This window comes from Heterocephalus glaber, unplaced genomic scaffold, assembly GCF_053883595.1.
Source record: "Heterocephalus glaber isolate CG9 unplaced genomic scaffold, H.glaber_assembly_v1.0 deba00001481, whole genome shotgun sequence".
Classification (NCBI taxonomy): Eukaryota; Metazoa; Chordata; class Mammalia; order Rodentia; family Bathyergidae; genus Heterocephalus; species Heterocephalus glaber.
In genome coordinates this window covers 33,051,868-33,078,790 of record NW_028258317.1, presented here as the reverse complement: position 1 = coordinate 33,078,790, position 26,923 = coordinate 33,051,868, and the positions used below count along the sequence as shown (strand labels likewise).

Here is a 26,923-nt window from a genome sequence, read left to right as displayed (position 1 = left end):
TCACTCCTCCTGCCTGTGTCTTCCTGAGTGCTGGGGTTACAGGCCTGTACTACTTCTTCTTGCCCTATTCCTTCTCTTTAAAGCACTCTTCTCATAGATGTTTTCCCCTACGCTAAATCCCTTGTCTTCCGGTTTCAGTACAGTTATATAATTTGCTTTTGCTTTTTCCTGTCTAAACTCTAATTACCTTCACATGGCCTTACTTTTTCTATAGCTCCATCACTTCATAATATACACTTTATTTATAACATCATATCACTTCATATTGTATTTATTGCATCTTTTGTTTGTTTTCTACCTTTTCATCTAAGATCAGGTGTTGTCAAACTATGGCCAAATTCTGCCTATCACCTGTTTTTCCAAATAATAAAGTTTGTTTGAAACAGAAGGCATTTATTTACAAATTACCTATAATTGTTTTCATGACAGACAAATGAGTTAAGTCATTGTGACAGAGATAGTATGGCTTGGAAGGCTTAAAATAATTGAATACGTTTTATAGAAAAAAGATTCGAATCCTGGATATGAAGGCAGGGATCTTTGTTTTATTCACTGCTATGGTCTTGTCATCTAGAACAGTGCTGGACACCTAGTAAGTACTCAGATACAAAGTAATAATTGAATCCAATCCTAAGTAACCATTTTTAGTAACTGGCAGAGGTGGTGAGTGCTGGAGGCATCTTTTGGGGTGAATGATGATGTATAAGGATGAGAGAATTGAGCAAGACTTTGAAAGAGTGCGAAGATTTTTGTGAGAGCAAAAATTTATTATCAGTGATTAACATTTTCATATTAGCTGATTATTTAGAAATTTTCAACTTAACAGACAATTGTGTATGTGTTTTCGTTTTTAAAGAATACATGTTATAATTAAAGTAGATCTTTGTAAAGACAAAGGGTAAAGATTCTATTTTTTTTTATTGTATTTTTTTTCCCATTAAGCTTATTGGTACATTTTAGGTATATAAAGTACAGTTATATTCATCAAGATTCTTGCAGAACAATTTGTATTGACTGTTTCTGAGATGTCCAGCTTCACTGAAGTTGGATTTTTTTTTTTGGTACCGGGGATTGAACTTGGGACCTTATGCCTGCAAGGCAGGCGGTAGATTATTTTAAATGTTTATTTGAACAGCTAATTTTTTGTTGACATTCTCAAGTGACTTACTATTCCCAAAAGAATCATTAATTTAAATTTATTATTATTATTATTGATACTGAGGATTGAACCCAAGGCCTTTGCATTGACCTATATCCCCAACTCTTTAAAAAAAATATTTTTTTTTTGAGACAGTCTCACTAAGTTGCCTGGGTTAGGTTTGAATTTGTGCTCTTCCTGCCTCAGCCTCCCAGAGTGCTGGAATTACAGGTGTGTGGTACCACACTTGTTTTTTTATTGGTGTTTTTTAATGTAGTGTTTGGGGTTGAACCCAGGGCCTTCTTCATGCTAAGCATGAATTCTACCACGGAGCTATATACTTCCAGGACCATTAGTTGGGTGTTTTGTTTGGTTTGGTTTTTTGAGACAGGGTCTCACTGTAGTTCACACTGGCCTTGAATTTACTATGTAGCCCAGGCTGGCCTAGAATTCATAGCGATCTTCCTGCCTCAGGCTCCTGAGTGCAGGGATTACAGACAGGCTTGGGCTACCATGCCTGGCAAGATTTTAAGAAGTCCTTAGTGCTCTTAGTTTGATCTTGGCCAAAGGTTATTGTGAGAATAGATGGATGGAATACATAAATATTAAAATGCATAAGTTTGTTTTATGATTTTTGGGGGACAGTTTTATCTCTGTACTTTCACTCTTTCCATAAAATGGGAATGTGGGCTTTATACAAGTACTAGAAGAATTCACATGCCAAGAACTATTGGCATTTTTATTGTGCTTCTGATCATTGTCATATTTAAAGTTTTTAGTCACATTTGTTTATAATTTTGCTTAGTAATATAGTTGTTCAGTTTTAGAATGAAGTTTTAAAAAGCTGAACTTCACTGCTTTTCAGGGCCCCTTTTCAGTAATATTAGTTAACTAAGTAATTTTCATTCAAATTAAAATCTGGTTAACTGTTTAAAAACTTTTCCCCCAGATGATCTTTCCATTTCATTGGGAATGCCCGTATATTCCCTTGTGTCCTCTGTCACTGGCTGCAGTGCTCAGTGCACCTGTACCATTCATAGTTGGAGTCGACTCAAGGTACTTTGATCTTCATGACCCACCACAAGATGTTGTTTGCATTGACTTGGATACAAACATGTTATATGTGTAAGTTGATTGACTTTATATTATCTGCTACCTTTGCAGTTTTCACCATACATAGTTACAGCTCTTTGAAAACATCTAGAAATAGCTGTTTTGGGGAGTTGTTAATAAGTCTTCATCTTCAGTACAACAATTCTCAAGAAAAGTATCGATATGGGAAAGCTGTGATTTTGAAAAAAATATATTAAAAATGAAAATGTTCAAAATATTCAGTTAATGTTAATGGTAGGCAGGAGAATTTGGATTTATCAAAAAGGAATATGGATTTGAAAAAATTGCCAGGCATGGTAGTGCACACCTGTAATCTGGGCACTCCAGAGGCTGAGGCAGGAGGATCACTGCAAGTTTGAGGCCAGCCTGGACACATACTGAGTTCCAGACCAGGGTGAACAAGACCCTGTTTCAAAAAAAAAGGTTAATCACTGCTTTCAGAACTCAAGAGATGATATCCCTACTAGGTTTACTACAAAATCCCTATGTTGGGCCAGAGATTTAGCTCAGTGGTTTCGCTGCCTGCTGCACAAGCACAAGGACCTGAGTTCGATCCCCGGTACCAAAAAAAAAAAAATTCAAACAAAATCCCTATGTAAGTAAAATAGGTTTACCTATTTGAAGTAAAGTATAATTGCTATAAGAGCAGTGGTGGCGAACCTATGATATGAATGCCACAGTAGGTTGTTCGTGTCATTGAAAGCTCTAAAAGGTTCGCCGTCACTGCTATAGAGGATGATGTTACACCATTTTCTTGGTTATCAGGATTTGAATTTTATAGAAGTTTCTTCTTTCCTGCCTTCTTCCTTCTTTCCTGCCTCCTTCCTTCTTTCCCTCTTTTCTTCCTTTCACAATTCCAATAATCAAACCCAGGGCCTTACACATGCTAGGCAAGTGCTCTACCATTGAGCTACTTTGCCAGCCTAGGATCTGTTCTTTACTGCATAGAAATTGATATTGATAAGAACAAGCCATAGAGCCAGGCATGTTGGTGCACTTGGAAGGTAGAGCTGAGCGTGATGGTGTCCTTCCTAGCATTTGGAAGGGTGAACTAGGAGGATCATGAGTTCAAGACCAGCCTGAACTACATACGAGACCCAACCCCCCATCATAGTCTGTGTTCGTTGAAGGAAAATAAGTACAGCAGTGATACAGCTGAGAGTTCAAAGCATAGCATATCACATTTATAAATGAAGTATCTCTGGATGGATGCTTAAGAGTCAATTCCCCCAAAAAGTTGGGAAGGGGAGGAAGTAAGTTTTAGAAGTTCTTTAGATTTGGTGCCAACTTTTAGGTCCTGGAACACTTTTATTCTTTACTCTTTGAGACTGGCAGAAAAACGAACAGATTACAAATTTGGGTCAGGCCTGAATAGAATTGTATGGGAAGACATTGGTACATAAATCAAAAAGAATAATTTCAGGAGAGACCTGCAGCCACTGGCCACCCTCTGCGAGGAGCAAATAAAAGAATTATGAGGCTATTCATTGTGCCACCTATAGAAGAAACTTTGTCACAGCCCAACTTTTATGACATAATGACCAAAATTTGTTTTAGATAACAACTGGAAATGTATTCCATTTCAAAGAAGTATGACTATTAGCAGCCACAAAGCCAAGCTGACAGTGTGCTGCTCTCACTGGAATGGAATGTCAGAAAATGAGCAACAGAAGTAATTGTTAGCTGACATGGTGACCCACAGGCCTCTAATTCCAGCACTAGGGAAGCTGAGACAGGATGGTCACCAATTCAAGGTCAGCCTGAGCTTTATAGTGAGTTCAAGTGTAGCCTGAACTACAAGGCTGGTGAGACCTGTCTCAAAGAGCAAAAATTAAAAAAAAAAAATAAAATTGTGAAACAGTACTATAGCAAATGTCTACTTCCTTCTACTAAATCATAAACAATATTAAAGCAAAACAAAAGAATAATTTCAGAAAGGAAAAAAACATAAGTTGTAAAATAAAAGCTGGACGTAGAGGTGCACACTTGTCATTCCAACACTTGGGAGGCTGAGGAAGGAGGATCACCATGAGTTCAAGACTAGTTTGGTCTACTTAGCGGGACCTTGTGTCAAAAAAAAAAAAGTTGTAATTTTGAAAAAAAGTAAGTTTCAAATTGACCTGCCACTGCTTTGAAGCTATACAGTATAGCTGTAGTAGCTCCGTAGATTTACTTACAACCTGGAAATAATGAACCACTTACATGAATTAAATATTTCTTGTATATATTTTGTTACTTGTAAGCCACTCTGAAAAACAGTTATTATTGAGATGTTTCATTGTAGTCCTTTGGCGTGGTGGTGCACGCATGTAATCTCAGCACTCAGGAGGCTGAGGCAGGAGTATTGCCATGAGTTTGAGGCTACATAGTGAGTTCAAGGACAGCCTGAATTACAAAGTGAGACCCTGTCTAAAAAATTTAAAAAAACAAAAAAAAAACGACTACCAATCTGTTACTCAGATTTTTACCTTATTTACTATTCTAAATAATACTGTGGACATTCTTAATTTTGTTATTTGAATAACTTAAAACTTCTATTAATCAAAATAACATTTTCTAAAATAACTGAGTTTTTTGTTTTTTTTTTTTTTTGGTACCGGGGATTGAACTTGGGTCCTTGAGCTTGCGCAGCAGGCGGCGAAACCACTGAGCTAAATCCCCGGCCCAACTGTGAGTTATTTTAACTGTGAGTTGTACTTAGAGAATTATGAAATATTCCAGATATCTAAAAGTGGTAGAGAATAATGCAAATAATTCCCATCTATCTGTCTGCCACACAGACTAAGAAATGCAATATCACCAATATACTTGAAACCTTTGGATAGTCCTCCACAATCATGTCATGTCCACCCAGAGGTGGCCATTACCATTATCTTGGGTTTGGTCTATAAAGTTAATTTTCATGTGTTTCATATCCATTTATTATGTATTATTGATCTAGATGAATTTGTTTTGCATGCTTTAAAACTTTTTGTATGTCAGTAGTTTTCTGTGAGTGGCTCCGCATTCTTCGTGATGTTCTTACATCAATACTCGAATCCCAGATTCATTTTCTGTGATCAGCAAGACTGATGGGTATGTAGGTTGTATCTTTGCAGCTATGAACTAGGCCGTACATACTTCCAGAGTGTATGGGCTAGCATTCCTCTGATGCTTATGCCTGGAAGAGCTAATTGGTTGTGTGGTGGAGAGTGAGCACCTTTAACCTAGAAAGCAAACCTGAAGCACTCTCCAGGGTTACCACCACCTAGCACCGATGAGAATCCCCATGTCCTGTGCCTGCAGCACTTATTATGGTCAGACTAAATTGCTTGCTAATTTGACGGTGAGAGCATCTCACTGTGGCTTGAATTTACATTTCCCCAGTCAGCTAAACATTTAGATTTTTGCTCTTTGGTATTCTATTCCTCTTTTTAGTCGGATATTCCTTTTTTTTTTTTTTAATGAGACAGGATCTCTGTGTTTCCTGTGCTGCCCTCACACTCCTGTGCTCAAGTATTTCTCTTGCTTCACCCTCAATTTTTCTTTATTGGTTACTGATTCTAGTTCTTTTGTTTTTTTTCTTTATAGTCCTGGGGATCCAATCCAGGACCTCACAGGTGCTAAGCACATACTCTACCACTGGGCTATATTCCCAGTGTGTGTTTGTGATTCCTTTTTGTGAAATCTTTGCCTTGAGGTTATGAAATACTGTCATGCATATTTTTAGTTGCAAAGTTGTTGTCTCTTCCATTTAGGTCTTTAATTCAGTTAAATTTGATAAGAGTACACGGTGTGACATAGTGATACCCTTGTTACCATTTTTTCACATAAACAATTGTCATACAGACTTGGTTTCTTTTCTTTTTTGAGGTAGGGTCTCGCTGTGCAGTTCAGGCTGCCCTTAAACTCAACTCCGTAGCCTAGGCTGGCTCAAATCATGGTCATTCTCCTGCCTCAGCCTCCCCAGTGTTGGGATTACAGACCTGTGCTCCAGACTGCTTATTGGCAAGTTAATCTGTTGCCTACTGGTCTTCCTTGTCAGCTCTACTACACCAGTGTCTGTATGTGTTTCTGGACTGTGTGCCTCTTGCCCAGTATTAGACTGTCGTAATGAGTTTAGGGTTAGACTGTGTACAACGTGGATGAACCTTGAAAATAATATGCTAAAAGATCTTATGTGAAAGGTTCAAAATAGACAAATCTAGAGAGGCAGGAAGTAAGTTGGTTCCCTTGGGGTGGGGTGGGGAGGATGAGAGTATACTGGGGAATATTGGGAGTCTGGGTTTCATTTTGAGGTAATGGAAATATTCAGAATTGGCTATGGGTGTGGTTATGCAACTCTGTGACCGTACTAAGAGCCATGGAATTGGTTCAAATGGATGAATTATATGGTATGTAAATTAACTCAATGAAGCTGTTTTTAAAAGTTATGAGATTACCAGTCCCCTCTACCCCCGTTCTTGTTTAAAATTGTTTTGGCTGTTGTTCCTTTGCTTTTGTATATAAATTTTAATATCATCCATCAGGTTAAGCTCCACACAAAACTATGTTGTTATTTTGTTTAGAATTCCATTGAATTTATAGGTTGATTTAGTGCAAATGGTATTTTTTTGACATAAAGTCTCCTTATGAATGTAATATTTCACTTGATTGATCTTTTTAGTTTTTAATAAACTTTACCTCTTCTGCGTAAAGATTATACATGTCTTTTGTTAGACCTACTGCTTGCTACCTTACGTTCTTTTTTTTTTTTCCTGTACCAGGGATTGAACTCAGGACCTTGTGCTTGCAAGACAGGCGTGGTGCCATTGAGCTAAATCCCCGGCCCCTTATGGTTTTGTTTTTTTTTTTGTACTTGGGATCAAACTCAGGTCTTTGCGCTTGTGGGAGCAGGCAGCGGAACCACCGAGCTAAATCCCCAGCCCCTAATGTTGAACAGAAGTGGTAGCTAGGTGTGGTGGCACACGCCTGTAATCTCAGCACTCAGGAGGCTCAGGCAGGAGGATGTAGCAAGGTTGAGTCCAGCCTGGGCTACAAAGTGAGACCCTGTGTCCAAAACAGAGACAAACCAAAAAAGAAATGGTGATAGCTGGCATCTTGTCTTGCTTCTCCTTTCAGAGAGAATGCTTTGAGTAGCTCCCCGTTAGTAGGTATGATTATGGCCGTACAGCAGGGTTGGACCTCTAGCCCAGGGCTCGTGTTTGTAGATAAAGGTGTTCCTAGGACACAGCCAGACTTACCCATTCACACGTGGTGCATGGCTGTGTTCTTGCTGCAATAGCAGGTTTCTGTAGCTGTGAGAAAACATGGTTCTCAAACCTTAAAACATTCATTGTCTTACCCTTGATAGTAAAAAGTTTGCCAACCCCATCTTAGGCTTTTAATTATGTAATAATAAATTTAGAGAAGTTTCCTTTTATTTCTAGATGATTGTTAGTTGTTTTTTTTTTTGGTGGGGGGTGGTTGAGACAGGTCTCATTAGCCCAGGCTGACCTTGAACTCATGGTGATCCTCCTGCCTCAGCCTCCCTAGTGCTGGGATTATAGGCATACCTGGCATTTTAAAATAATACATAATGAATTTTACAAATGCTTTTTGTAATTCAGTATATTGAGATGAGCATTAAAATTTTCTCCTTTAAACTCTGTGGTAAATGACACAGTATTATAAAATAAATTAGTAGTAAACAATCCTTGAATTCCCAAAATACATACTGTTACACTATTTTTAAAATATTCAAGTAGACTAAATTTGCCAAGAAGTTAGGATGATTGCATTCATGTTTATAAATGATATTGGCCTGATGGGTAGCTTTACCCATAGCACTTGTTTGGTATATAATACTTTCTGGGTTTTTTTTTTCTTTCAGTTCGGTGTGTATTTCTGCCATCTATTTTTTTTTTCCCAGTACCAGCGATTGAACTCAGGACCTTGCACTTATAAGGCAGGCACGGTGCCACTGAGCTAAATCCCCAGCCCCATCTACTTGATTTTTAAAACTCCTTAGTGTTCTTTGTGCGACTCTGTGACATTACCACAGTAATTAATTAATTATTATTTTTTTTTGAGGCAGGGTCTCTATGTAGTTCAGGCTGGCCTTGAACTCATGGCGATCCTCCTGCCACAGCCTCCTGAGCACTGGGATCACAGGTGTGCACCACCATGTCCAGCAGTAATTAATGTTTGATGTATATTTTTCCATATTTTTAATTTCAGATTTTCTCTATATAATAACACTTTATATGATTTGTGGGACGTCACGCAGATAGGAGATTTTGGACCAGGTTGTAAACCGATGATAGCCCAGATCGTAATGACAGTGTTTAATTTGGGGGGTTAAAAGGTAGCACTAAGATATTAGAATACACAAAATAAGAAATTGATCAGAATTAAATGTAACATGCTGTCAATTTAAAAATACATTACAGTTTAAGACGTTAAAATGTTTGCTGAGCATAGTGGCATACACCTGTAATCCCAGCACTTGGGAGGCTAAGGCAGGAGGATCACCTCAAGTTTGAGGCCAGCCTGGGCTACATACCGAGACCATGTCTCAGAAAACCAAAACAACAACAAAATATTTATCTTTTAATAGTACCTGGCACATAGGAAGTGTTAACTACTTTATTAATCAGTTGCCCTTCTGGACAGGGCATCATGTTTGCTTCTCTGTCAGTGAGATTGCTGGTTAGGGAGTACTTGAAGTTAATCTTTACTTGGAGTTTTTCTTTTTTGGACCATGCTAGTAATGTGTAGTCACATCCTAAAACAGGTTTAACTGTTGGCAACCTGTAGTTACAGTTTCTCAAGGGGAGATCCCTCCTCTCTCAGTTGAAATCTCAATAGTGTCAGCATTTCAAGGGTTTGTTTTATTTGAAGGTGTGAGTGCAACACCCTAATTAGGGATGAAGATTGTCTCCTGACCTTTTAGAGACCTTTGAGAAAATCTAAGGCTCGCTGTTAATCCTCGAGACAGATGGGCATTGGGCATTACTCTCCAACCCTGAAGACTTACTTCACTGACATTTTTGCTAGGTGAACCATACATTTATTTTATTTTTAATTTTTTTGTTAGTTTCTGTTTGTAATACATTGTGATTACATTCAGTTTGGGTTATATCATATTTCATCTTGATCATTTTTACTCCCTCTGGCCTTGAACTATGAATTTAAAGGAATGTTTTATATTTTTGCTAACTTTTGTAAGAACACTTTTCAAGCCATTATGGCCATTATAGTTTATATTCTTGGAATATAAAATTCTGGAAACTTAAATTTTTAGTAATATCATAGTCATTTCTGTATCTTTGGGTTTTTTTTGGTACTGGGGATTGAACTCCAGACCTTGTGCTTGCAAGGCAGGCGTTGGAAACACTGAGCTAAATCCCCTGGCCTCTTTGGGTTTTTATTTAGTGTTTTATTATGTTGAATAATGATGTTGTGATATATGTTTTAAGTAAGTACTATAGAACTGCATGAACTAAATATAGCTTTAATGCTTACTTAAATTATAGTCTTTCAATTTAGGCAATAGTATTTTAGAAGCCCACCAATAAGTAATTTGAAGTCTCAGATTAATTAATTCAATACTTAAAATGTTGTAATTGTACAATGTAACTTTTGAAATAAGACTTCGATTCAGAGTTGCATTCCTAACTCCAGCATTGAAAATCCGTGTTAGAGAGTTTGGAGAAAACCAAATTGATTGAAGTTAGTTGAAATGAAAAGAGAACTGCCTTGAAAATCACTTATTTCAGATTGCCTGTGTCAATTATAACTGCTATCAAATGTCCTTTTCTTTTTCTAAGTTTGCCATCAGAATTTTTGCTTAGTAAAAACAGATTATAAATTAACAGATTTTACTAATTGTGCTCTTATTTAATAGATCAGACGAAAAGAAAAATATGACCTGGAAGCAGCTTCCCAAAAAGCCATGCAAAAATCTCCTTAGCACCTTAAGGAAATTATATCCTCAGCTATCTTCAGGTAAATGTAAGGAAAAAGGAATTTGGGGGCGGGGTAGTGCCGAGGATCAAACTCAAAAAAGGAACTTTTGGGATGGTATCTCACCTTACTGTAGTTCAGGCTGGCCTTAAACTTTACTATGTAGCTCAGGCCCGTCTTCAGTTTTCGACAATCTTTCTGACTCAGCCTCCCACATGCTGGGATTACTGGCGTGCACCAGCATGCCTCACTCAAAAAAACGAATATTTTAGGTGAAACAATGTGTATGAGAGAATTCTTCTTAAGTTTAAACTTAATTTTGCCCCACTTGATGTTTTTAGCTTGGTTGCACAGTGCTGGGAATTGAATGTAGGGCCTTATGCATGGTAGGCAGATGCCCTACCTGTACCACTGTGCCCAACCCCAGCCCAATTTTGTGGAATTTAAGAAAAATCTTGTTATGTAGCAAAGTCCCAGTAATAGGAAATCAGTGTGTGATTAATGAATGTTGAGCATATTTTCTGTGCCCTGCTTGTTTGAGACTTTGCCAGCCTGTCAGTGATCTCCTTATGGTAATCAGAGAGGAGTTTCAAAAGGTAGTGAACTTTATTGTAGTTTGACTCTTTCCTTAACCAGTAGTCATTACATAAATAGAATTTTATGCATTAATGCCGTTGTTTTTTGTTTTTACTTTGTCAGTTCACCGAAAAACTCAAGAAGGTTCTGCAGTAGAGATGACTCCAATTGAAGCAGATTTCTCCTGGCAAAAAAAAATGATGCAACTTGAGATGGAAATTCAAGAGGCATTTTTGCGATTTATGGCATCTATTTTAAAAGGATACAGAACATATCTCAGACCAATCACAGAGGCTCCTTCAAAGAAAGCCACAGCTGTAGATTCTTTGTTTGATCGACAAGGTGAGTAACGTTGAAAATACAGTTCCTTTTGATTGAAGTAAAAAATGTTTTCTATTTGGTATTGTTACCATGAAATGTTGATTAAAGTTCTTAGAGACTTATATTAAAATATAATGCAGTTCCATGAATTTGTAATGTATCTATGAATAAAGAATTTTTATTTACTTTTAATTTTCTTTGAGATATGATCTCACTCTAGTCCAGGCTGGCCTTGAACTTGTTATATAGCTTGGTCTGGCCTTGAATTTGAGGTTATCCTGCCTCACGCCTCCAAGTGCTGGGATTATGGATGTGTGCCACTGCTTCTGTCTTCTTTTAATTTTTATAGCCTGTTATTTATTTCCCTAAGAAATCTGAAACTGCACTTTAATTATGAAAAGTCAAAGATGTTCATATTTAAAGTACTGTATGATCTGTTGTTTAGTAAAACATAGCTGGTGATTTGCCTTTAGTTGTTTCCTCAGTTTTGCATAGTTCTTGGAATTATGCTCTCTTGCCTTGAAAGATTCCCTAACCATTAGTTTGTAGAATGAGGCCACCACTTTTTAAACATTCTGACAAATGTAACTTTGTTTCCTGGCGAATATGTACTCATTCTCTTTACAGTGTGTTACTTTATAGAGTTATAAAAATTTTTTTATGTTATTCAGTTACTTTTTTATGTAGTAGCAACTTTACATCTACATCGATAGTCATATGAAAATTATTTTACTTTTTGTACTTTTATTCAGCAGTTACTTTTTATAAAAAATATTACTGCCAATAATCTTTTTGTCCTTTTATCTTTCTGCTTCAGGATAATTTACTCGCATATTCAGTCACCATTTATTGAGTTTGACTAGTTACTGTGTAGGGATGGAAAGAAATTTAAAAAATGTAACTGGAATTCTAAGTGGAAAAAAAATCTAAAATGTTTTAAAAGTAGAACAAGTACTCAAGGAAACAGATTTCACACAATAATTCAGAAAAAAAACACTCTCCCAAATGCATATTCTGGAAGACTTCATTAAAGAAAAACGTGAATTTGAAGCATAGGGAGACTTAAAATGAATGGAGAGGAATGGAAAAAGCTTTCTAAAAGTCCATAGCTATTAACCACTCAGAACTAATTTAGAATATGTGTTTGGTCATTTGTAAACCCTTTCTGGGTTTACATTAATAAATGGGAATAATATTTTATGGTTGTGAGTTTTAAATAAAATATGTGGGGAGCAACTAATAAAAGTACTTTAAAATAGTGATAACATTTAGTTGTATTGTTGGTGGTTATAAAAGGCGACGGATTTATACAATCTGAAGAGAAAACAGTATTACTGGTGGTAATAACAAAATGGAATATACATCAGGAACAAAAGCAGAGGCATATGTATTGGTTTGCCAGGGCTGCCGTGACAAAGTACCACAAGTAGAGTTTATTTCCTCACAGCTCTGGAGGCTAGACTAAGATCAAAGTGCTAATAGGGTTGGTTTCTTCTGTGGACTTTTTTCTTGGCTTACAGATAATGTTTTCTCCCTGTGGTCTGCTTCTGTTTGTGTCCAGTTCCTCTTATAAGGATACTAGTCATACTTCCTTTCAACTCACTTGTCTTTTTCAAAACCTGACCTCCAAATACACTCATGTTCTGAGGTAACATAGGAATTTCTAGGAGAATACAATTTAACCCATCATCACAGCATGTATCAAAAAAACTGGTATGATTTCATCAGAAGTGAAGAGCCGTAGATGTGTGTGGAAGATAAGGCTGAAAACAAGATCAGGTCTCAGGTTATGGGTAGTCTGAAAGGCCAGTCTAAGGATATTGACTTTTCCCTAATGGCAGTAGTGGATTAACTAATATTTGCTCTCTGGATACATGATATTACCAATGGGAAATACAGATATTTACTTAGTTTCTGAGTCCTAAGGTTTTTGTAGTAAAGAGTACAGCATTTGGTTTATGTTGTTATTTCAGTCTAAATGCCCTGTGAAGTTTCACGTGTTCAGAAGTGGGGGCACATAGCTGATGACCTGGAAGGGGGTGTTCCTCTCCCTGGCCGCTCCCTTCTCTGCTTCCTGACTGCCACAGTGGAACAGTTTAGCTCCACCGGGTCCTTGCACTGTGCTGTTTCTGCCTTGGAGCCAGTTGACTAAGGGTGGAACTGGCGGAAGCCTGGGACCAAAATCCACCTCTCCTTTAAATTGTGGGGTTTGAGCCCACCCAGTACTGGGGATTGAGCCCAGGGTCTTCACAATGACCTATATCCCTAGTCCTTTTTATTTTATTTTGAGACAGGGTCTTGCTAACTCACCAATTGGCCCAAGCTGATCTTGGTTTTGGGATCTTCCTGCCTCAGCTTCTCAAAGTGCTGGGATTATAGGCACACACCACCACGCCTGGCTCAATATCTGGTGTTTTATCCTATTGATGGGAAAGTGATTAGGGAATATAGATATTAGACAATAAAATTATACAAATACTAATTATATGAGGAAAACATTAATTCCAATGAGATTGCTAACTTGGTAAGAGAAATTTTCCTGAAGAAATAACAAGATTAGGCATCTTGCCGGGAATTTAGCTCAGTGGTTTCACTGCCTGCTGTGCAAGCACAAGGACCTGAGTTTGATCCCCATACCAAAAAAAGAAAAAAAAAAAAATTAGGCATCTCAAAATGAATAGGAATTAGCTAGTGATTTTGGGTTAACTTTTTATAAGACATACTCTTACAAATAAAATAGAATAATATACCCTTATACAGTTATCATTCATCTTTAACAATTTTGTTTCATCTGTGTTTGCCCACTTTCCCTCCTTCCTTTCCTTCCCTCACTCCCTTATTCCCTCCCTTCATTTCTTTCCTCTTTTCTTTTTCTCCCTTTCCTTTTCATTTTAAGGCACATTCCAAACACAGTATCATTTCTCCTATAATAAATTATGTTATTCCTTTGAAATTTCCTGGATTTATATATGGATTTGCTTGAGTGTATCTTTGTATTATTTGACATTTCTTCTATCCACCTGTACTTCCTTCCTGTAAACTTGTGGTTGGATCAAGAGCTACAATGTCTAATAGAAATATATTGTGGGCCCCAGGATTTAGCTCAGTGGTTCTGCCACCTGCCTTGCAAGTGCAAAGTCCCAAGTTCGATCCCCGATCCAAAAAAATAAAATTTTTTAAGTAGAAATATATTGTGAGGCACATAGATAATTATAAATTTCTAGTAGCCACAATAAAAAAGTAAGAAATAGGGAAATTAATTTTTTCCCCCAGTACTGGGGATTGAACTCAGGACCTTGTGTTTGCCAGGCAGGCGCCGGCACTACTGAGCTACATCCCCAGCCCTAAAGGAAATTAATTTTAATGATGTACTTTCTCTTAATACATCCAAAATAGTATTTCAACATATAATCAAACTTTAAAAATTACTTAGAAAATATTTACTTTTTTTTTTATACCAAGTCTTTGACATCAACATGTAATTTCTATGTAACAGCCCCTCTCAGTTTGGATCAGTTACTTTTGAAGTGCTGAATTGCCACATGTGGGTAGTGGGTGAATAGATCGGTGTAGATCTGGAGGCTTGATGAGATCCAGGAGATCCAGTCAGGTTCGGTTTTCTTGGCAAGTAGTGTCAAAACTCACGGCGCCTCCTACTTCTCCTTATCGTGCCTTGTACTGGAGGTATATACATGCTTGGCTGTCCCTTTTAGTGCTTCATTCATTTAGTTTTTCTGTCAGCCTTTCACTCAGTTGTTTGTAGTAGCTTTGCTGATTATCTAGATGCATAAAAGAAAAAAAGGTACTACTGCTTACTTGTGGAGAATACTATTTCTATTTTATTTAATGGTTTTTCTATAATTAGTGTCTCAAGGGGATGGGAGTGAGGCCCACAGCATGTAGAATACCTTGAGGCATCAAGTAAAAGCTGGAGGGAAAAGAGACTCAAAAACCGTTGTTTAAATGGGGGTGGGTGGGTGTCATGGTGGTGCACGCCTAAAATCCCTGCATTTGGGAGGCTGAGGCAGGAGGATTGCCTAAAGTTCAAGGCTAGCTTGGGCTACATAGCGAGACCCTGTTTTTAAAAAAACAGACAAACAAACAAAAAAGGAAGGGGGAGTGTTAGCCAGATTATGGAGGATCTTTTAGGGTTAAATTTCAGTCTTTATCCTAAGAGTAATTGGAAGCTTTTGAAGGGTATTTAACCACTTACCAGTCCAATTATTTAAATATAGGATGATCAAAAATTGCATATTTTTATTAACTTTTATAAGATAATATAACAGGAATATAAAAATGAGTTTTATCAGATTTGTTCAGTAATTTTTTAATGTATGGTATATTTTAAAACATTCAGTATAGGGCTGGGGATTTAGCTCAGTGATTCCACTGCCTGCCTCAAAAGTGCAAGGTCCTGAGTTCGAGCCCCGGTACAAAAAAAAAAACCCCAAAAACCAACATTCAGTACACATCCCAACGTTACAAATCTGGACAGTAGAATCTAGTCTTTTTCCGAATTCTTTTTGCATTGTTGTCTTTATTTTAATAGCACACTTTATGGTGTTATGTTGGCCTTTCCTCTTTTTCTGTGGGTGGTATAATTTCAATAAAGTGACTACCCACTAAACATAATGGTGAAGATGTCGATGATGGACGTCCTGGTTGGTGTTTCTCCATCCTGATTTGGTCTATTAGATGTAATCTAAATTGTAAATGACTTTCTGAACCCTTTTGTTTTGAATAAATGACAGACAATTCCATATTGTTTGGTCCAGATGTATAAATAGTTTTTCCTTGCTTTTTTTTTTTCATTAAGTTTTTTGGTACATTTTAGGTATACAGTACAGTTACATTCATCATTGGGAACTTGTACCTTTAAATGATGTATCTTGGTTCTTATTTTTATTTTATTTATATATTTATGTATTTATGTATTTATTTATTTATTTATGTTTTCCTTGCTTTTTGATGACAGGATAGCTTGTTAGATGTTGGTCGACTCTGTCAACAGCACCCATAGAATTATTATAATCATTGACGACTGTTGGAATTTTTTCCATTTAAGGGTTTTATTTTCTTTGTAATATAAAGGAATGGTCATTTTGGGGTAGGGGATGAGGACATGGAAGAACATTGAAAAATTGGAAATTGTAATGAAAACACAGGTAGGAGACTACATTGATTCCAAAAATGTTGTAATTGCTGGTCAGGAATTAAAGGTATAATCCAGGTTTCTGATCTGCCAGGCTGTGGAAATTTTTTTTTTTGGTACCAGGCATCGAACTCTGGACCTTGCGCTTGCGAGGCAGGTGACAGAACCGCTGAGCTAAATCCCCGGCCAATGTGGAAAATTTTTTAAACCCATAACTTGTGTTCAGTCATTCCTAGTGTAGATTCAGGGAAAGCAGGCAATACATTCCTCCAGAGCTCCATTATGCCAGGTAGGTTTGACCAAAAAGACAAAAGAGAAAAAGGCTTGAGGATATTGATAAGAAATAATTGAAATAATAGATATGGATGTGGAACATCAATACTAGAAAGGCAGAAAAGTAAAGACAGGAGGGCATAGGTCAAAGGCAAAAGAGTCAGTGGGTTGGAGGTGAGAGAGACCATTGGATCATTGAAAATCGAGGAATTCTGAGCCAAGGGTTACATGGTTTGTGCTTACCAGAGCAGGGGAATAATGATGGCATGAGTTAGTGGAGACTGTAAATCAGGAGCCCTGCTCTTCATTAAAGGGAGGGAACAGTGTCCCTGATGTCAGTAGACAACTGATTAGAGGAGGAAGGGTGGGTTAACCAGATACTGAACTGAGTGGAAATTTTTTACAAGACACTATAGGAATATTAATGGTCTGGTGGCACATTGACCCATTGGCTCAAAAACACAAAGAGTAACAGAAGAATTTCTGCTTGAGAGCCGAGGTGCTAGAGGCTCCTCAGAGTGGATTCAGATTTCGGGGATAAGGTTAGTGGTCTAAGTTTTTTCATGGTTGAGTCAATCAGAACTGTATGTGGTTGCTAGAAGGTTCTATAAATGTGTATTTGTATAAAGAATGTAATGTAGTGCTCGCTTCAGCAGCACATATACTAAAGAATGTAATGTAGGTAAATATAAAATAATGCAACATTAAAATGCAACATTTAGTTCTTTAAAATTTGACTTTAATTATAATTTTGTTTTCTTTAGGATTTTTAAAAAGTAGAGATCGTGCATATACAAAATTCTATACGCTTTTATCCAAAACACAGATTTTCATTCGTTTTATTGAAGAATGCAGTTTTGTGAGTGATAAAGATACTGGATTTGCATTTTTTGATGATTGCATAGAGAAGGTAAAAATTTGTTCTATATACTAATGTTAAGAAAAAATAGACTGGTTTACCTCTATAATCATTGTGATCATGATCATGATCATCTTTGTCATCATTATTAGCACAAAATAATATGAGAAAGACAGCGTAAGGCTGTGTGTGTGTGTGTGTGTGTGTGTGTGTGTGTGTGTGTGTGTGTGTGAGATTGATTCTGGGCTTAATATAAGAATCATTTACTTTTGTTGTATCTAGTCTCCACTATACATAGTTAATTTTTTCTTTGAATTCACTTTGGTTTTGTAACTATTAAGTACTAAGGCCATTGTCTTAAGCTTCCTAAATCTTATATTTTTTATTTAAATGAATACAGTATGATTTAATGATGCTTTTGCTTTTGCTTTTTATGGTAATGAGGATTGAGCCTAGGGCCTTGCACTGATTTGCCTCTCCATCCCTTTTCATTTTTTTATTTTGTGACAGTCTCAGTGAACTCCCCAGGATGGTCTTGAACTTAGAATCCTTCTACTCAGCCTCCAGAATAGCTGGGATCATTGGCACATACCACTGTGCCTGGCATGATTTAGTTTTATAATTAAGTTTTCTTTTTTTTTGTACTGGGGATCAAACTTGGGACCTTGCACTTGCGAGGCAGGCAGCGGAACCACTGAACTAAATCCCTGGCCCTAATTTAGTTTTCTTTCTTTCGTTATTTCATTTTTTTATTTGCAGTGCTAAGGATCAAACCCAGGGCCTGACACATGCAAAACAAATGCTGTAGCACTGTGCCACATCCACAGCCCTGAGATTTTTTTCCAATTAAAAATTTTAGTTTCAGTGGTAATGAAAGTTGTGTTGTTTTATTTTAATGTCTTTCCAAATACGTTTGCTAGTATGTTTCTTCCATCCTCATGAGCAGTATTTGGAAATATTGTATGTTAAATTTTAACGCTTTACTACCCATCCCAAGGAGGTTTAAATGGATTTCTAGGAGTGATACCTTGCTTATATTTTTTTTTCTAATTTTTAATATGGTTTTTATTTTTGCTAAGTAGATCTTATGGATAGTTGTTAACATGAACCATGTATTACATAAAATTTGGGATTGTGTCCATAAAAGGTAGAATATTATGTTTTATTTTTTTAATGGGCGGGCCTTAGATGGAAGGTCATAGCCATTCTAAAAAGATAAGAAAGCACAAATGGGGCCGGAGATTTAGCTCAGTGGTTCCGCCACCTGCCTGGCAAGTGAAAGGACCCGATTTCAATCCCTGGTACCAAAAAGAAAAAAAAAAAAAAAATCTAAAAAAAAAAAAAGAAAGCACAAATGATAGCTGAGAGAGAATCATAAGATTTTGTAGTGAGATCATAGGTTTTATTTTCTTTGCAATATAATGTATGGTCATTTCATATGCCTTAGAAGAATTCTGTGCCTTACAAGAAGTAAATGATTTTATCCCATTCTGTCCAAAACTCTTGATACGATTTTTGGCATTTTTGTTCATTTATAAAATTGATACTCCAACATCTTCCAGTTAGAAGCTTAGGTCATGTCAGTCACTAATGCAGGAGTTTAAGTATGATGAATTTTTTATTTGGGTTTTTTTTTTGGTACCAGGAATTGAACTCAGGACCTTGTACTTGTGAGGCAGGCACGGTGCCACTGAGCTAAATCCCTGGCCCATGAATTTTTTATTTGAAAAGCCAGCTTACTCTTATGATTGGCTATCTTTTGTTTGTGAATAAGGTTTTTGAAAGAACTAATCAAACTAAAATTATTTTGTCATATTGGCCACAACATGAATACTATAATTTGAAGTGTAGAACCTGAAAATATATTGTGAAATGTTTTGTTATCTGTATGGTTCTGAAAAAAATAGTTTTTTTAAAAAATTGAGATTTAAGATAAAAATCTCTGTTAAATTTACAGTCCACATTTTCACTGAGAATTTCTTTTCTCTTTTTGTAGTTGTTTCCTGATAAAGGCATAGAGAAAACAGATAAGGTATTTTTTTTTAAACTTCAGTATTGAAATTTCAGAATTAGCTCTTATACACAGGTTAATTGGAGGATATAATTACTTTCAGATTGATTTTGAATCATCAGAAGATACCAAGTTGATAGAACTAGATGATTCACAGAAGAGTGAGCACACTGTATTTATAATGCCACCTGAGCCGCCTCCTGATGATGGAAAGGACCTGTCTCCAAAGTACAGGTAGCGAGAAATCTTACGAGCTCCTGGGGCATAGATGGGATAGTTTATTTCAGTTTTTTGTTGTTATTAGTAGATACGTTTATTAATTCAGTGAACTAAGAAACGAATATTATATGGAGATGCCCCCAGGTACTGTAACTTAAGAATTGGATGGTCTTGTTAGAAAGGAAGCCAGATGTTAATCATAAATTCACCTAAACATTTGACCATATTCTAATCTGTAAACATTTCACTTCTGAAGAAGAAAAAAGTTAACTTTCTGTGAGCTCCTGACTCCCTTTGAAAGTTTTACAAATATGAATACTCCAGAATTCTTATTAATTAATAAGATAGGGAAAATTTACAGTAAAAGACTAAGAGTCATTCTTTGTTAAAATAAACCTGAAGAATAGGATTTGTATGGGAATCCTTTAAGAACTTAGAATGAATGATTGTTATAATCATGATATACAGTTCAATAAACTTAGAAAAATCGAACAAAAAAGAAATCTTAATACATCATTTTAGTACTATACAACTTCTAATAACTATGCATGTGTATGTGCATTGAATGTATGAGTTCATCTTACACATATTCTTTGTAACCTGTTTCCCTTATATGACCTGCACATTTTTCTATGCCATTAAACTTCTTTGTCACGTAATTTTTAATGACCACATTGTATGAAATTATTTAAATAGTTTCTTCTGTATCTGTTTGTAGTTCTTTGTTATCTATATTTTTGTGAACATGTACAGTTATTTTCTTTGGCTGTATTCCTAGAATTCCTATAAGGTGAAATAAAACAAATACTTTCCTAAAATATAGAATTAATGTATAATCTGAACAGAACTACATGAGAATGAAGAATATATATCTGAATTAGGTAGCTTAATTAAAAGCTATTTATATTTCAATAGAATTTTTTTTTTTTTAACTTTCACTTAACTTTTTAAAGTTACAATTTGGAGCCAGGCATGGTTACACATATCTGTAATCCCAGCACTTGGGAGGCTAAGGTAGGAAGATTGCCACAAATTCGAGGTCAGCCTGGCCTACACAGTGAGTTCAAGGCCAGCCTGAACTACATTGCGAGACCCTGTCTCGAAAAAAAAAACCCAAAAAATAGAGTTATGATTTGGTATTGACACACAAGGTAAAATCAAATAAGGAAAGGCAATATTGCCTAGAAGAAAATTGGCCAAAGAAAATAAACGGACAATTTCCAAAAAGAAAACCAAAGTCTGTAATATGAAAACATATTCAGTTTTTCTGGTATTTGAAGAAATGCAAACCAAACTGATGAGGGGAGAAGTATTTTTAACTTAACTGCATGAGGACAGGTTATGCTACTAATCGAAGTATGTGTTCAATAGAATCATTCTGGACATAATTTGATAGTGATTAATAATTTTAATTCTCTTGATGAACATTGACCTACAAATTCTATTACAAGGCATTTATCCTAAGAAATTAAGAGAAAGTATTCACAAAGATGTGCATATAAATATATTTAATTGCAGAAGTTCAGAAATAACATAATAATAATGTCTAGCCGTGAGGAATTGGTTAAATTATATAGTACATCTCTAAAATAAAAATATGATGGTTTCTTCTTTTACATACCGACTCAACATGATTTTATGAAAAAAACTTAAATTTTAAAAACTATACTATTCCATTTAATATAAATTATCATTAAACACATAGATTTTGTTGAGAGTTATTGATTCCTCTGTTAAGTAAGATGTGAGGGATTTCTTTTCTAGGTATTGGTTGAAAATAACAAAGAAGATGAGGAGCCAGTGTTCCCATGTAGGCAGTATACATATCCTATAGGTATCTTATAGTTTTGAAAAAAAAAAAAATCAAAGGATTTTAAAGAATAATACTGGGTACTATTTGAAGTTTAAAAATTCTTAAGTATTGAAACAGTATGAAAAGTTAATGTATTTTAAATCAGCAGTTCTATTTTTTGCTTTTTATTTTAGTTACAAATACTTTCCAAGACTGGATCTTAAAGTTTTTGACAGACCACAGGAGTTGAAACTTTGTTTTAGTAGACACCCTACTGGGAATAGCGTTACAAACAGCCCAGCTCTCATGGCTAAAAGAACTAAACAGGTCAGAGACTCTTTATCTAATACATGTTAATTTAAAGTGTAAAATACGTATATGTGCTGTGAGTTTATAGGGTAGCATTATCACCCTCTGCAACTGCTTGAAGACCCATTTTGAGTGTTCCAGATTTTAACTAGATTTCATAACTGCCCTCCTTAAGATATTGAGGGTGAATTTTTAAAATGTGGATGTTTATGCTCTAAATAATCTTTGGGAACTAATATAGTTTTTAAAAACTTTATTGGGATATAATTCATATACTATAAATTTACCCATTTAAAGTATACAGTGTTATGTCCATAGGATGTTCAACTTCTATCACAATTAAATTAATTAATTTGTTAATTGTTTTTCTTTGAGACAGGGTGTTGCTATGTAGTCCAGACTGGCCTTGATCTCACTATATAGCCCAGGTTGGTCTCGAACTCACGGCAATTCTCATCCCTTGGCCTCCCAGGTGCTAGGATTACAGGCATATGCCATCATGCCTGACACCACAGTTAATTTTAGAACATTTTCATCACCCAGAAATGAAGCCCGAATTCTTTAGCCATGAATCCCCATAACTTCTGTCCTAGACAGCCCTAGACAGCCCTAGACAACTGGTAATTTGTTTTTTTATCTCTACAGATTTATCTGTTCTAGGCATTTTGTAAATAGAATTGTACAATATGTGTTCCTTTGTGATTGGCTTCTTTCACTTAGTGTGATGTTTTCAAGGTTCATCCACTTTATGGCATGTATCACTTCTTCATTTCTTGCTGAATAATATTCCATTGTATGGATACACCACATTTTGTTTATTTATTCATGGGCATGTAGGTGATTCCTATGTTTTGGCTATTATGAATAATGCTGCTGTGAACATTTGTGTACAAGTGTTTGTGTGGGTGTATGTTGTCATTTCTGTTGGGTATCTATCTGGGAGTAGAATCACTGTGTCATGTGGAAAGGCTGTTCTCCGAGGTGGCTGGACCATTTACACTCCCACCAGTAACGTATGAGAATTAACAGTTCACAATATCTTTGTCAGTTCTTATTTTCTGTCTTTTTTATTATAGCCAACTAGTGAGTATGAAGTGGTATCTCATTATGTTTTTGACTTGGATTCTCCTGGTGGCTAATGTAAAAATATACTTCATACCCCAATTATTACATCTTAAAGGAAGATAACTTAGGACAACCTACATATCTTGTTTTATTACTATATCTGATTTAGGCATAAAGAACTTTAAGTTTCCATAAAAATTAAACATCTTTTATATGCACTTTTATATATACACTGACATTTTGAGGTACTTCAGAATATGGAAAATTTCAGAATGAAAACCTTAGTTTTGGTTTTACTAATTCTTGAGTAATTTTCTAAATCCTAGAGGAACCTGAAATATTCCTTAATTTCATACAGTTCATGTTTTTTTCAATGAGTCTGAAGGCAAAACTAAAGAATTTAAAAAACTGACCCATTTAATGAAGGCAGTTTTCTAAAATGGGATAATTTTACTACTCAGCCTCTCAATCTCATTTTTGGCAGATTTTTTTTCATTTTAGTAGTTTTTAATACAGCTGTATGTAAGATTACTTTGTCCTACTTTTTCTGAGTTGCTTCTACCTTTTATTTGTCCTTTTCCTTTTCTGCCTGGCAAAATTTGGATTTCTGTTCCGGGATCTTTTTGTGTTCATTGTTGAGTGTTAGCCTTGTGTTAACCACCTTGCTTGGGTGAATGTGCACAGGACAGTTGTCATTGGTCCTTTCTGCTGCACCCATTCAGTGGAGATGATACATTTCTTTTGTAATCCTGGACTACTTTGCCACTCTGCTGGCCTGTATATTGTACTCGTACAACCTGAAGTTTATCCTCTTAGATGGGCATAGGGGAAGGCATAATCTTTCCTGCAAATGTGAGACGATGCATTGAAATGTCTTTTACAATGGTTGAAGTCACAAAGGGATTGAACTCCATTTTGGCTGCTGTTGTGCCAGTGATGACTACACAAGATCCCCCTCCCTAGGCTAGCTGGAAAAGAAAAGGACCTTGGATCTCAGAAAAACAAGGGCATGTAGTTTCAAATGTATCTTCAGATCTCTTAAGAGTTAGAAAAGAAAGTAAATATACCAATATTTTAAAATTAAGAGTACGTTCTAGTAGAGTAATCTGTATTGCAAGGCATACAATGCAATTCTGGCATACTCTATAGTTTCTCAGAGTATGTAGTTTGATAAATCACCAGCAAATGATTTTGATACCTAGTCTCTCTTCCACCTTGGTCACAATGAAAATCAAAAAGAAAGCATGCCTGTCAAAGTATTAGGAAGTCTTTGATTATTCTGAGACTCTGACTACAAAGGAATAAGTCTTCAAGGGATTAGTGAGAGAATTAAAACAGGACTGTATCCAGGAAGAGACGGAGAGGGTGATACGTAGAGTGAAGATCTTGGCAGGCAGTATCCTAGGACATCTTCAACTTCAGCAGGGAGAGGAGTAAGATGAATATTGCTTTTCAAGATTAGAATAGAAAAAAGAATTAACCATAAGTGACTGAATTTGGAGTTTGTGGTTTTAGCTGTCATTTCATCTATCAAATATGAGTGCCTTCTGTATGAAGAGAATCTTATAAACCATTATATTATACAATTATTTGTGATATTTACTCTTAAAGAATTTTCGGTCTATTAGAAGATATATGCTTGTCAACAAGTAGTTGCAGAATAGTATAAAGTAGTATTTCAGTTAAATAAGTGTTTAGGGAACTGTGTAGCACTAAGTAGGAGGATACTTATAAAACAAATGCTTGATTTTAGGGTCAAATTTTACATTAATTTTTTCTTTCCCTTTCCCCTTCCCCAGGCTTAATGAATTGTATTAGATACTATAATATTTTTATTCTCTTTTAGGAAATAAAAACAGCTCATAAATTGGCGAAGAGATGTTATATAAATCCAGCACAATGGGCAAAGTGTCTGTTCAGTCATTGTTACAGTTTATGGTTCATCTGTCTCCCAGCATATGTTAGAGTTTCTCATCCTAAGGTCAGAGCGCTTCAGCAGGCATATGACATACTTATGAAGATGAGGAAAACAGATGTGGACCCACTAGACGAGGCAAGTAAAACAACTTGAGCAACTAGGGCCAGGGATTTGGCTCAGTGGTTTCACTGCCTGCTGCGCAAGCGCAAGGACCCAAGTTCGATCCCCAGTACCAAAAAAACAAAACAAAACAAAAAAAACAACTTGAGCAACTGCTGCAAGTACTAATTTTGTACTTTTAAGAAAATTTAGGTTGGGCCGGGGATTTAGCTCACTGGTTTTGCCCCCTGCTGCGCAAGCGCAAGGACCCAAGTTCGAGCCCTGGTACCAAAAAGAAAGAAAATTTAGGTCTTAGTTGCTTTAAAGTGTGCTCAAATATTTTCATTAATCAGGATAGGTGCTCTTTTGTGGAGCTATTTTATATTTTTTATCTTAAAATACATTTATTAAAAAATTACTGCTTTAGAATAAAGCAAAGACCTCCCCACTTAGGCCAGATTGTTTGCCCGATGAATAGAACATAATACTTTATTTTATTCCTAATGTAACTTTATTAAGGAACAGGTAGGGAGTAAGCTTTTTGCAAGTGGCTTTCATTTTAGGGCCAGTGTCCTAAGGTGAGTTGTCTAGCCCTGTGTTTCAGATTGGTCATTGGACCATTTAGCTCCTAGTTTCTCAACTTTGGCACTATTGGCATTTGGCCCACATAACTAATTATATTGAGGCACTGACCTGTAGATTGTAGAATGTTGATAAATTTTTTTTTTTTGGTACAGGGGATCGAACTCGGGTCCTTGTGCTTGCAAGGCAGGCTGCGGAACGACTGAGCTAAATCCCCGGCCCGATTTTAGAATGTTTAGTAGCATCCTTGGCCGGCCTAGTAGATGTCAGTGATACCCCTTTTCCCTTTATAGTTCAGGACAGTCAACAGTATCTTACTACCAAATGTCCTCTGGATAACAAAATTGCCCCTGGAGACCCACTGGTGTAGGTAATAGTCACTAGTACCTTCGTCATTCTACAGGTTAAGCTAAGTGACGTAAATCAGACACAGAAGGTTAAATATTACCTGGTATCTCTTATATGAGAAACCCAAAATATAATTTAGAGAGCAAAAGAAAAGAGAAATGATAGGAAACAGGGAGGTAGTTTGTGGAGAGAGAAAAGGGATCTGGGGGAGGGGAGGGGCTGTAAAAATAATCAATGCTAGTGTATGTGTTCCCAAGAAGAATGTAATGATTATGTATTGTAAATATACTAATAATTTTTAAGGTTAAATAAGTTGATATACATATGATGTGTGGCTCTCAGTGAGCACTCAGTGAATAATATGCTAGACATTTTTATGCATTCTCTCTAAAGCCTCAGAAACCATCCTAAGAGGTAGATACTATTATTATCCAGTTAGCAGTGAGGAAACTGAGGCACTTATTTAGCTTTTCTCTTTGTTATTTTCTCCTTTAGAAATTGTTTTTGGTGGTAAGATAATTATAAATAGTATCTGGTACCAGATTAGAATTTAAAATGAAAAATCTCTGATAATAATGTTACAGTGTATTGTTTTTCATTCTTTCCAGGATATGAGTTTACAAATCCAGTTTGTTACACAGGCATCCCGGAGCCACTGGCTTTAATTCTTTTGGCATACAATCAATATAAAGCATAATGATTGGGGAGAGAGCTGTTTTAATCATACTTGATTTTAGGAATGAATTCTTTCTCAAGTTATGGATTATAACAGTTATTCTCTTTTTGTAGACTTAAACAATCATGGTCTGATAGGTCTTTTGTGAAGTAATAATGCTGATCAATAGGTTTTAAAAATAATTTTCTAAGATGCTTAAACTAGAATGAAAGGTAAAATAGTGCCTATAATTTTATAAAAAGAATTGAATAAAGTCTTTTAAAAAATCTTAAGTCACAGACCACTGTGCTGAAATGCTTTGGTGTTATTTCTTGTAGGTGTGCTATCGAGTAGTAATGCAACTCTGTGGACTTTGGAGTCATCCTGTTTTAGCAGTGAGAGTCTTATTTGAAATGAAAACTGCTAAGATAAAGCCAAATGCTATCACTTATGGTTATTATAACAAGGTAAGTAGGATTGACATTAGGAAATATATGCTGCTTATTAAGGATGATAATTTTTATAACATTATAAACATAAACCCACACTCCCAATACTCAGGTACTT

The 26,923-nt window shown here is 36.0% G+C and overlaps 1 protein-coding gene across 4 annotated transcripts in view; it reads left to right on the top strand.

Annotated features, from left to right (window-relative positions):
• Dennd4c (DENN domain containing 4C) overlaps positions 1-26,923 on the top strand; it is a 118,363-nt gene that overhangs the window by 53,278 nt on the left and 38,162 nt on the right. For 2 of the 4 annotated variants that reach the window (XM_004838333.3, XM_004838332.3), the window contains 9 exons: positions 2,088-2,263; positions 10,119-10,219; positions 10,877-11,095; positions 17,264-17,409; positions 19,355-19,390; positions 19,473-19,603; positions 21,575-21,707; positions 24,601-24,807; positions 26,695-26,823. In XM_004838333.3, coding sequence (XP_004838390.1) covers positions 2,088-2,263; positions 10,119-10,219; positions 10,877-11,095; positions 17,264-17,409; positions 19,355-19,390; positions 19,473-19,603; positions 21,575-21,707; positions 24,601-24,807; positions 26,695-26,823 — 1,278 coding nt within the window. Of the gene's footprint in view, positions 1-2,087; positions 2,264-4,873; positions 4,922-10,118; positions 10,220-10,876; positions 11,096-17,263; positions 17,410-19,354; positions 19,391-19,472; positions 19,604-21,574; positions 21,708-24,600; positions 24,808-26,694; positions 26,824-26,923 lie in introns of those variants that run through there. The other 2 variants (XM_087183420.1, XM_087183421.1) reach the window with 2 other exon arrangements.